General features: G+C 45.0%; 1 protein-coding gene across 1 annotated transcript; it reads right to left on the bottom strand.

Moving 5' to 3' along the window:
• Positions 1–3,445: 3,445 nt before the first annotated feature.
• Positions 3,446–12,251, bottom strand: LOC124049318 (beta-1,3-N-acetylglucosaminyltransferase lunatic fringe-like). Its single transcript, XM_046370815.1, has 8 exons — positions 11,418–12,251; positions 7,004–7,052; positions 6,436–6,538; positions 6,194–6,347; positions 5,640–5,725; positions 5,378–5,537; positions 5,204–5,289; positions 3,446–4,113 (listed from the first exon to the last, which is right to left on the bottom strand). The coding sequence occupies exons 1-8, from the start codon at positions 11,775–11,777 to the stop codon at positions 4,047–4,049; spliced, it is 1,065 nt and encodes a 354-aa protein (XP_046226771.1). The 5' UTR covers positions 11,778–12,251; the 3' UTR covers positions 3,446–4,046.

Below are 12,251 nucleotides of genomic sequence, written 5' to 3'. Positions count from 1 at the left end.
CATTTTAAAAATGTGTGCAGCAGTACTGTATCTAATCAGGATCAGCGTAGTAACAAATGTGCGAACGCAGCTGGTGCACATAATCATGTTGATTCAGTCAAGTGATTTCTCCTACACGGACAGGAAGGGATCAGGGCCAAAAGTTTCCTTAATTTGACAAAGATATGTCAAAACTTGAAAAACATATCATTGTACTCGAACTACAAATAAACGGTTCCTTTTTTCAGCAGGGTACTTGGCAATTGCAGCGAGACTTCATTAACAAAAACAATAATTTTGCTTTAGTTAGTTTAGTTTAAGTCAACTTAAACCATTTGATCAAACAAGTAAAATAACTCAGGCTGTGTTTGCTTATTCTAGGAGTAACCGAAAGGGGGACTAATTTAACCTGTGTTAGATGATCTGGATACTTCTCCCACCTCTGAACGTCTCACAATAACACAAACAAACTAGCCGATGGAGGCACGGATACTCCAGCAACTTGTGTGTTCTGCTCAGTAAAATTACTGTTTTTGTCAATGGAGTCTGGTTGCGATTGCCAAGTACCCTGTTCTCGATAAATAATTCACCGATTTTTGTTCCTATCAATTTTGTCATGTTTTCTACTGGACATTTTAGCCGTTTCATGTACTCATCTGCCGGACAACAATATGTGACACTGGCCAGTAGCCACATATGCCGGCTAATGTACACTCTGCCAGTCCTGTGCTTAACTTCCAGCTTTAGTCAGTTCCCCCTAAGGTATGCCCCTATGTTACAACAATTACCCATAATTTTAACACTTGGGATAATTTCTCCGAGTATCTCTTCAAAAAATAGCCTGTGAAAGTGAACAAAAGATATGAAAGTGGAAAAAAAGTAACATTAAAAAAGATTAAAAAGATTTGAATCTGTAAATAAAAGATGGTGAATCTGAAGAGACAAAATCTGCAACTGAAAAAAGAATGAAAAATTGACATAAAAGTGAAAACTGAAAATAGATCAAATATTTTTTTTCTTAAATTAATGAAACTTTTGGACCTGATTTGGCTCCATAATCCTCCATAATCTTTGAAGTAGCTGTCCAGAACAACATCAGCAGCACATGCTTTAAGTTGGTTAAAGGTCATGGTGTCAAACAAAATGTGACAATAATGTGTCTCTGAAGCTCTCCAAAAACTCAAACACACAAAGCAAACAGGTAAATGTGTTGTGCGACTATGCAGATTCTAGTTTGTATTTTCCTGTGCACCTTGAGTCAGCTTTTCACAGGGGGAATCATGTTTGGCTATTGTCTGTCTGGCTATTTCTGGTGGTGCTAACCTACTTTTGATATGCAAAAAGTGGAGGAAAAAGAAAGCGGTCAGAAGACTGTTTTGACCGGTTTGGTCTGGATTTATTGTTAAAAGTTAAAACTAAGAAAGTGAAGGTCATTTTTGATGAGGGGTCTGATGACACACTTGCCACCCCTGTGTTTGGTTTGATATTATAATATATTTGGAAACACAATATGTCGAACTTTGTCAGGGACACACTGATAAAGTCTGGGCTTATTTCCCTCTTTGTCTCTGGTTTACACAATCCAAAGACCTTTACAAAGACCTCTGACAAGCTTTATAATAGAGTCAATTGAATTAAAAGTGCCTCAGGAGAAGCAGCAGTGAGCCGGTCATTATGCAGTAACACATGCAGCCAGGAGGTGTCACTGTCCGCTCAGGAGCATCTTAAACTTCCAAACTCACTGCTTCACTTCTCTGTGAAAGTGCTCCTCTTTGCCCACACGGTCCAACATCGATCAGCTCGATCGGATAAGAGGACTGCTGTTGTTTAAGTGTGTGTATGTGTGTGCGTGTGGTGAAGTTTTGTGGGGTTTTGTGTGGGTGGGGACGTTTGGTCTCCAGGCAGGAACCCAACAGATCATAAACAAGGTCAGAGGTGAAAGGTCACAACCCTGTTTAATTTTTTTAAAGTGTTACAGCACATTATTTGACCAAAAACTAATTTTTATTAAGTTCAACCATAATGTCCAGATACTGGAGAGAGAACATGTGCTTCAGAAGCAACAGTTCATCATATACATTCATTTAACAAGGGACAGAATTTAACTTAAGGACTTTCATTCAGTTTTAACAACTGCTTTCAGTGCGCAGAAAGGTAGAAGACGACTCAACATGAGTCACATGTCAGCAAAATCTCAAAGGGGAAATCTTTGTTACACTGCTGGTGTATCGTGTATTATCAGTGACAATCGTGCTCCACTCCTTTAAATGGATGAAGACAGGTGATATTAATCGTTTTAGAAGACAAATGTTTTCACAGAGGCCTGACTGGACGAATTCAGGATATGAAATCAGTCCAGTTATTGTAGAATAATACTTCATTCAGTCGTGCTTTGGATTCTTGCCAGGAGTTGGATGAGAAGATCGATTCTGCATGGTGAGCACGTGGCTGGAACCAGCAGTCGGTTAGCTTAGCTTAGCTTAGCTTAGCACAAAGACTGAGGACAGGAGGAAGCAGCTGGGCTGGTTTTGTCTGAACCACGGGTGAAGCTCTTTCAGTAACACCTTATGTCTGTACACAAACTGAAGTGTAAAGTCACAGGGGGTTGCGTCAAACAGCGCCAGGTCAGCTGTGTCGGTTCAGCTAAGCTAACTGGTGGCTTTTAGTGTGCAGACATGACAGTATTATCAATCCACTCATCTAACTCTAGGCAAGAAAACAAATGAGTGCATTTTCCGAATCGCTGATTCCCCCCCCCCCCAATGTCAGTTTATCTTGATGAATCGGAAACAGTAGAAATAAAACAGCAAAGTGCTCAGTCATTATGATATACTTCAGAGAACAGAAAACTGACAAGATAAAAAGCCTGGAAAAACCATCAAAATCCCCCTGACGTTCGGTGCCTCATTATGCTGAAAAATGATGAATGATTGTTCCTCCTGCATTTCTGTGCTGATGAAGCTCACTTCATCATTTGAATCCAAAGTAGCTAACACTGAATGGTGAAAAAAGCGGGACAGTGGGGTTTCTGCTACATTCAAACCAGTCTCATGTTTAGCTCAAACGCTCAAACATGACAGTTCAGTTCAGGGTTAAATCTCTCAATAACTTATCGGGTGGCCTGCCAATACGGTGCATGAATGCTTTGGTGACTCCAGCGACTCAAAAGCGTCCATTTAGCCAACACTACAGTAAAAGGACAATTCAATTTCTTAAAACTTGGCTTGTCGTAGTTTTGGCCATAATCATAATCTCCTTAGTAATGATATCGCACTCACCATGTTAATTGCTGCACACTAAAAAGATGTTTTCAAGGGGAAAGAACCCTTAAAGAACGAAGGTAAAAGCGAATTTACGGTAGTTTACAGATGACTTCCTGCTTCAACTTTGACCTTTGACCAACTTCAGTTTTTCCTCCAGATAAAATGCTGTGGATAATTTGATAATAATTTGACCCAGTCGTTGCTACGTCGTCATGTTCCCGGATTTCAGTAATGATGCTGGTGAGTGCGACGTTATCACAACCGGAGACCCGATGGGAGAAAAACAAAGAGACAAGCCCGACTCAGGCTCTCGACGTTACGTTCAATGCACAGCTGAGCCCGAGTACAGCTGGAGCTGAAGAGCTGAGACTGACAAAGACAGAGGAGGGATAAGGCAGGTCTGACAGGCTGCACCATGCAGAGGATAAACCCTTTTCATTCAGGTGACAACATGGACTTTCCTCTCCTCCCAAACTTGGGTCAAACTTCTTTTCTTCAGGATCTGAGAGTTTTCTAGATAGATCAACTTTTCATATTCTCCTCTTGTTGCAATTTTTGGCCTTCTGACCCCCGGCAGAGTTCAGGTGTCAGACTCATAAAACATTAGATCTTCCCAAAGGAAGGCAGTGCAGACCCAGACCACACACGTCTCAGAGATTCATCAGCTGGGTGGAGGCTGAGGAGGGCAGCAGTGAGACTCTTTATCCTTGGATGTCTGCAGTGATTTCCTCCTCCTGGCGAGAAAATTGAGTTTAGGCAGACATTATTCTCCTCCACCAGTCTGCCTCCATCTCTGGATGGGTGTTAAAGTCGCTGGGGGCTGGGGCACCAAGGAGTGTCTGGGTACAGCAGACAATGGACCGACCTGAACCTGACAAAGAGACGGAAATTAGTTTCACAATGCCTGGAAGCTGCCAACTGGGGATTTCAAAATAAGACTGTGAATACAATTAGTCATGAATACACACACGCACACACAATGAACAAAGCCAGGAAACTTGTCATAGTAGTAAAACATTCACAACATGAAGCCCTTACATAAAAGAGAAATGCAGTACATATGTGTTAAACTAAAGCTTTTCCTGAAACGGACAAAAATACCACACACACACACACACAATGTGCTATTGCTTGTGTGAAAAGACTTTTAGTCATTTTCAATTCACTCATCCACCTGTCCACAGGCTTATCTCAATATCTCCTGCCCTCCCCCCGCCACCCTCTGGGCACACAGCCATCGGTGCCGATAAGGTACAGAAATAACATGACAATTAGCCCATTTCAAGACACAATAATACTGATTGGAGGATGAAACAAAAGCAAAAGAAAGGAGGGAGGGGAGGCAAAGAAAAAATAATTCCCCTTAATGTCAGGAAGACTTGAGATAAGATCAGTTTGTGTTTTATCCTTTGTTTTGCTTTGTTTGCCTCTGATGTCAGGATGAGTGTGCTGATGTAATGCGGCCCCTGTGCTGCGATTATTCACGGATTATTCAAGGCCACCTCTCATGTCAGACTGAGCATCGTGGAGAGTGGATTGTTTGGAAGAAAGCGAACAAAAAAACAGGTCCTGTATTCACAAACTTTCATCTTTTTCTGTATTTTTTCTGTCGGTTGGCTTGAAAATAAATCAGAAATGAAAAATTAATTCAGTCTTTAATTGGTTTCTTGATCACAGCCATTTTCAGAAACTAGTTGTCAAAACTTTTCTAATTTCAGCTTCTCAGCCGTGAGGATTTGATGCTTTGCTTTGTCTTCGATAACAAACTGAATGTCTGAAGGTTTTCGATTGTTGGCCAAACAAAAGAGGTTTTCTGTTACTGGAAGTTTTATGACATTTTCTAGGCCAAACAGTAAATCATGACATAATTGTTAGCTGTAGCCCCAGATGTTTCACTGTATTGAACTTTCTGCATATCTGCCATAAAAAGACACACACACACACACACACAAACACTTTACCTTGTAGGATCTTCATTTGCTAAAAACGCTCCTCTCAGGTTGACAGTGTTTCTGCTGTTTTCCACTGTTCCATAGCTGAGCGTCACCTAAAGGGGGGGCAACAAGCAGTTTAGACAGCTGGTAGACCTGCATGTGTGCGTGAGTGTGTGTGTGTGTGTGTGTGTGTGTGTGTACCTGGCTTTGTATGTCTGACACCAGTCCTAGGTTCTCCAGGTGCGAGTGGAACAACGGCGAGCGGGTGAGGCTCACGCCAAGCTGCGCTTCCACGATGTAACCGACAGTGCAGTCATCCGGGAGGCGGATGTGCTCAGCTGTGGCCATGAACGTGCCATCACTAAACGAAGGGAGGAGCAGAGAGCGTGACAGCGAGCAGGTTTTACGATGTAGCTGACACAGCGCCAAAACAATCTCGTAATTTTTGTTGGTGGAGATTTACCTCGCCCAGGGTTTCATCTTGCGAGCGAGGCCTTGACTCAGACAGAATCCCGCTCCTCCCGTGGCGAACCAGAAATGCACCTGCCTCTGCACACAAACACACACAGCGAGACTGAAGGAAGCTGTAATGAAACAGCGCTGGATGCTGCGTTTCAGCCCCGGGACCAGTGAACCAGAAACAAATGTACGTGTCACTCTAGACGAGGTTGGAGTCTACCCGAGGAACGAGATCTACATTCATATTTTAGTCATGGAACAGGGAGGAGGGGATTTGTTTATTTATCTGACACAGAAACAAAACCCTGAGTAGTAACTGAATAGTAACTTTACTGTTAGAGTGTAAGTGTGTGATTGTAAGTGTATGGGAGAAAGCGAAAAAGTGGACGGGCCATGCACAAAATGTGGCAGACGCTTTTCCTCATTGCTGTTCTCATTGCATCCATCCACACGTCCTGCAGGGACATTGCTATCCACCACAATGCAGTAGAAATCAAAAATAAATAAGCTAATAAAAGTCAGCAATCAATAATAAACGGGAAATTGTTAAAAATGTACCATTTGGGCAGTGCCAAGCTTCTCTGTGGCCTCTATCGGCCGTTCGAGGCTCGGCCGGCCGATGTAAACGTCCTGCATGTGGCTGTACTGAGACAAGAGCTTCAGCAGGGAGCCGACGTTCAGGTAGTTATCATCATCGACGTGACAGAACCACCTGCAACAGACAGCAATGAGAGTTAGGGAAACACTCTTTGTGTGCGTGTGTGTGTGCGTGCGTGTGCGTGTGTGTGTGTGTGTCTTACTTCTTGCCAGAGTTAATAAAAGCATCATATTCCAGGGCCATCTTACAGGAGAGGGCCTGGCGGTCGTGGGCCGCTGAGCAGTTGGTGTTGATCAGGTGGGCTCCTGATAACCAATAGAACACATAAATTAATGACCAGCCCTGACACAGTGATGGTAAAAGACTTTGAATGGGGATGAAAAAGAAAGGTCTTTGTTTAATGGAGCAACTCTGACTAAATGTTCGTATCTGACATAAGAAATCCCAGCATAACCCGACTGCCTGAAAACGTGCTAATAAAAATCCTCATTAAAATGTTTTTTTCTGTGCTGAGCTGTGCAACGTGTCTCAGGGGATACCTCATTCAAAGGATAACAAGACCGTGAGTAAGATGAGGAAAAGCCTGTTGATTAAACTGAAGTGACTTCCTGCTTTTCATGGAAACACGGTATTGCCCAGTCAGCAGCCTGGTTCCTGCTTTGTGCAGATAACACTGCTGCTACTCAGCAAAACCGCTGTGTGTGTGAGTGTGTGTGTGTGTGTGTGTGTGTGTGTGTGTGCGTGAGTGTGTGTGTGCATAAGCAACTCACCCATCCTTTTCCTCAGCTTCTCATCCTCTCCATCACTGAACACGTACGTCTGAAAAACACACAAACCCACACACACAGAGTTCAGTCGTTGTTCCAGCGTCTTGCAGCGACCAGCAGGGAAACAAAAGCACCGCCATGCGGCAGAGGAGGCTCTCGCAGCTCCACCGTCATTGTTCGTGAACAATTGTTTGTGATCTCAGGTGAGACTCCACCTGTTTCCTCGGTCACACAACAAACTGAGCAGCAGCAAGCGATGCTGATATTGGATGGAGGCCAAGACAAAGGCTAGCCTCTTGTCTATCAGCAGCAGAACAGCTGGTCTCAACCCTGTGGCTGGGTGTGTGTGTGTGGTTGTGTGTGTACACGAGTGTTTATGTGATGAGTGATGGGGTTAAGGGTCATTGCGCACTCAGGAAGCCCCAACTTTCCACAGGAAGTAAACACACACCCTGGGTGCACATGCAGAGCAGTCTGTAAATACTATCTTGGCTCCGACAATGGGGTGGAACTGCTGAGTCTCAGCTTTCATTTTAGGTCCACACCAAGCGCACAGCGTAGGACTTTTACTTCTTTATGTACAAAGTCTCCAGATTTAAGAGTAATGCAGCAGGACAACATAAATCAAGAACATGCTGACAAAGTATCCTATCAGTTTTCATGGCCATGCAGTGTGATGTTCTTGTCCAAGTCAGTTAATTAACTCAGACCACTCGCTGAAGACTGAACTGAGGTCAACCCCCCCCACCCCCCCCCCCCCCCCCCCCCCCACCCCCCCCCACCCCCCACCCCCCCAAACAAGCAACAACCAGAGGGAGCGATGCCCAGAGAGCACGATTGTAGTGATTGGCAGGGCAGATAAGTCTAGAGACGTGCTAGCTGCTCGGTGAGGATGTACTAACATTTACCACATTCACCATCTTACACTATATAGACAAAAGTACTGGGACACCTGACAATTACACAAACAGGGACTTTAATGACATCCCATTCTCAACACACAGACAGCTCTGTAACTATAACAGCTTCCACTCTTCTGTGGAGGTTTTTGAAGTGTTTCTGTGGGAATTTGTGTCCATTCATGCAGCAGAGCATTTGTGAGGTCGGACACTGATGTTGGACCAAAAGTCCTGGCTCACAATCTCCGTTCCAGTTCATCCCAAAGGTGTTGGATGGGGTTGAGGTCAGGACTCTGTGTGGGCCAGTGAAGTTCTTCCACACCAAACTCATCCAAGCATGTCTTTATGGAGCTTTGCTTTGTGCACTGGGGCACAGTCATGCTGGAATAGAAAAGAACCTTCAGCAAACTGTTTCCACAAAGTTGGAAGCATAGCATTGTCCAAAATGTCTTGGTATGATCCCCATAAAGAGGTCTGTCTGGATACTTTTGTCTATATAGTGTAGTTTAGTGTGTCAGCATGCTAACATCAGCACTACACACAAAGTACAGCTGAGGCTGATGGGAAAGTCATTAATTCACTATTCAGTTAGTGTTGGACAAATTAAAAATGTGACCTGATGATGGAGCTCAATGAAGAACTGGGGGCCACAAAGTTACAACAGTTCATCCTCTGGGGACTATGACTGTGTGTATGAAGTTTAATGGCAATCTATCTGCTAGTTGTGTGCAGACTAAAGTTCTGGACATTGCCATCCCTTGAGTAACTCTGCTAAATTTGGTTGCAAAGGGTTTCTGGATGTCTCGGTTAGATACGGTTTGAGTCTTCTGAAGGCAACCCGGCAACTGTATTTCAAGTCTAGATAAGACCCACTTAATAACGTAACATAGTTATTTTAATGTCGTTAAAACAATGCACTTTGTGTCCTTGAAGTCTATAAAACTTTAACTTTTCAACAGCAGATGCCAAGACAACTTTCAACAGATCAATACTTAACGGGCTGCTGCAGTGCAGGCCTGGCAGAACATCAGTTGAGAAAATGCCAAAAACTCTGCTTCCGTTTATGGAGCCAGCCTTCAGACACTAATTTATTCCGAAGGACCTGACATCAAATGATTACTGTAACAACATAATTTTAAGTTTGCCGTAACTTGTCTATTTACTTTTTCCTCCTAAAAGCCCTATAATTCATGCTTTGTTTCACCCAGCTAAAAGTCAGCCAGCAGCACAACACCCCCCCCCCCCACTGAACATACTGTCTGCCCCCTCCACCGCAGCTCAGAGGGATCCCACTTAGTTGCAACCTTCCTGCCATGCAGCACAAACTCAAACAATAAATCTGTGTGATCACCACCACTGCCTGTGGTAGAGACAGAATCCAGCCAGCTGTGAGTATTCGTCAGTCTTTTTTTCCCACTCTCTGAGCTTCTCAAGCCTCTAGAGAGCAGTCAGCCTCTCGTTAGAGTGTGTGTGTGTGTGTGTGTGTGTGTGTGTGTGTGTCATACCAGTGTATGCTTGAGCCAAGCTGGGGGAGCAGTGGGAGGAGGGGTGGGGGGTGTCAGAGTGAAGAGAGAAAATGTGGTTTTGGATGGGGGGTGGTGGATCCAGGAAACAACAACAACTGAGGAGAAAGTGGTGTGTGTGTGTGTGTGTGTGTGTGTGTGTGTGTGTGTGTGTGTGTGTGTGTGTGCTGTTCTCTTGTGATCAGACACATTTTTAACTTCCCATGAGAAATCTGTTGAGTTCCCATGGCATCTGTGTTTGTGAAGGTAACACTGTGAGAACACTTTGTGTGTGTGTGTGTGTATTTCCATTACTCAGCAGTCTTACAGCACAGAGGTGTGTCTGGGAAACAGGTAGGGTTACACACACCTGAGCGTGAGAGCAGAGGCAGGAGCGCTTCAGACACACATCAGCTGATTTCCCCTCCGCACAGGCTCTGTTTACACGTCAACAGCGTCCGTGCGGCACGAGATGAGACGCGGACAAGTTCTTCGAGGTTTAAACGGAAATCAGAACGACCGCCGCGCGCTCCGCAGTCGCGTCTGCATTCGATTACGAGCTTTGAAGCCGCTGGGTGCAGTTCGCCACAGTCGCCATGTGTTTTATAGCAACAGATTCGTCTTTGATTCGCTCACCACTGTGCTTCAGACCAAAAAGCTGTCTGTGCATCGCGTTTGATCTCAGATACTCATCTGTGAGGCTCTGCAGCTGAGACTCCCTCCTCGTGCCCAACATCCTTTCTTTCAGATCCAGTAGTCATGTTGTAACTCCTCCAGATCACAGGACTGGTGGTTTAATGACTTGGACAAGATTTTTCCAATATGACTGAGCAAAAAAATGACTATTTTCTGGTTTTCTTCTTCTTCTGTGATAGTAAACTGCACACCTTTGGAGTGTCAGAAGACAGCACTTTGAACTCTGAGGACGACGGACATTTACTACAGTTTCCAGCAATTAATCAAACATGTAATTTACTTGAGTAAAGGGGGTACAAAAGAAAAATACTAAAAGTTAATCTCTTAAAAAAGCACTTGAGTAAATCACTGGCTTATGGTTAATCTATTGGCGCATAAAGGACAATATTTCGCTCTTAAATGCAGTGGAGTAGAAGTAAAAAGCTGAACCAAAAGTACCTTAAAAATCCTACTTTTATTTTGCCACTTTCCACCTCTGAAAAGGCGAAGTGCTTTGAAATTTCCTCGACTTCCCCTATCACCTCAAAGCCATGACCAATCAGATGTTCTGATGCTTAGAGCTGGCTCTTCAGGATGACAACAACTGAACAACTGTTTTGTTGTATTTGCAGTCCTGAAACCAATGGGGGGACCACTTGATGAAACCCAGACCTCATTCATCCACCACAGTCCGACAGTATAGTGTTTCCTGTTCATGCCCCCTGCCCGTATTGTGTCAACACATTAGCAGCAGTGTGCCCGGCTTGTTAGCCCTCAGATGTCCCTCTCATACATTACAAAGGCTTCTATCTCTGTTTTACGATCCTGGATCAAAGGGCCAGCGGAAACCAGTCGCATTTCAGGGGGTTTAAAACTTGCTTGCAATTGCAGCAGGAGATGAGGGAAACCGTTACGCACATACAACTTCCCTTGATATTAGAACTGTTGCTGTTATAATGCACATCGGAGCTCTGATCCTGAATGACACAGGAAGTATTTGGTGAAGTGAGGACAGGTAAGGAGCGAGACGTTCTCCTTAACCTGTTGGTAAACAACATCAACAAAACACCTGAGTGATTTCCAAGTAAAGTAAAACAGCAGCCAGGCAGCCTGTTCATTCTGACGTCGTGTGACTAAAATTTGCACACAATAACAATCATTTCCTGAATGCTTTGGACCTGGCAGCTACAGCGGTCAAGTCATGCTTTAGTTTTTCTCTCTAAAAGTTAAAATCTAATCAATGTCTGCGATTTGACCGGGAGAAATCTCTCTCATTATGGTCTGATCTCACAAATTTCCCTGTAAGAAATTCGGCTGAACTGTTTTCTCTCAGCGACTCACCTGTTGCATGTTTCTGGAGATCCAGGTGTCCAGCAGGAGCTCCAGCCTCTGGCGGTGATACCTCCCGGTGGTTTTCACCGCGATGAACAGGTCGGCCGCGGAGAGATGCTCCACCGGCCCGGGGGGTGGGCTTCTCCTCGGGGGGCCGCTTATCGCCCTCCTCTCCCGGCTCAGTTTCCTGAAGTACGCCGAGAAAACTTTTCCACCCGACGCTGGAGCGAGAGGCTCCGCCGGGTCTCCGCTGCTCAGCTGTCCGACGGTGACGACCAGCATCCCGGTCACGAGCAGGCAGGTGACGGCGGCGGCGGCGGCGCTGAAGCTGAAGGCGGCGCTCGTTGATCCACCGGCGGGTTTCCACATTGTGACCGAGCGGGCGGCTTCACAGCTTCATTCGTGGACTGAGAAAAGTCTTAAGAACTTCTCAGGGAGTTTACAACATCTCCGCCGTGCAGATACAAGTAACTGCCGTCCTCATCTGTGTCCTCCAGTGGATGGATGACCTCCCACTGTGCGTCTCGCTGTAAAGTTACAAACTCCACCAGTGGGTGGGACGGTGTCCCGTCGAACCAATGACCGGTTTGAGCGCGCTCGGCGTGGGCGGGGATCATCCGCACAAGAAGCGGCGAGGCTCGCGGAAGATCAGCCACATGGCAAAGCAAGCTTCACTCACTCTGTACTGCCATTTAGAAAAGTTACAAAGTGTCTCACAAGAGGAAGAATATGGAAAAAATTGAAGGTAACGGAATAAAAATAATTAAATGTATAAGCCAGACTTTGCCAGACGGGTCTTCGCCCTCAGTCTCTCAGAGGTGTTCAGCTGACTTGAGATCAGGT

The sequence above is a fragment of the Scatophagus argus genome, chromosome 2 (assembly GCF_020382885.2).
Source record: "Scatophagus argus isolate fScaArg1 chromosome 2, fScaArg1.pri, whole genome shotgun sequence".
Taxonomy (NCBI): Eukaryota; Metazoa; Chordata; class Actinopteri; family Scatophagidae; genus Scatophagus; species Scatophagus argus.
Note: the sequence above shows the minus strand (reverse complement) of the source record. Positions and strands in the feature narration are given on the sequence as shown.

Excerpts from the sequence above, each read along its gene's own strand:
- LOC124049318 (XM_046370815.1), bottom strand. The coding sequence starts at position 11,777 with ATGTGGAAACCCGCCGGTGGATCAACGAGCGCCGCCTTCAGCTTCAGC. Across the intron at positions 6,348-6,435 it reads TTTATTAACTCTGGCAAGAA|GTGGTTCTGTCACGTCGATG; the intron begins GTAAGACACACA and ends TGTCTGTTGCAG. Across the intron at positions 5,538-5,639 it reads AAGATGAAACCCTGGGCGAG|TGATGGCACGTTCATGGCCA; the intron begins GTAAATCTCCAC and ends CCCTTCGTTTAG.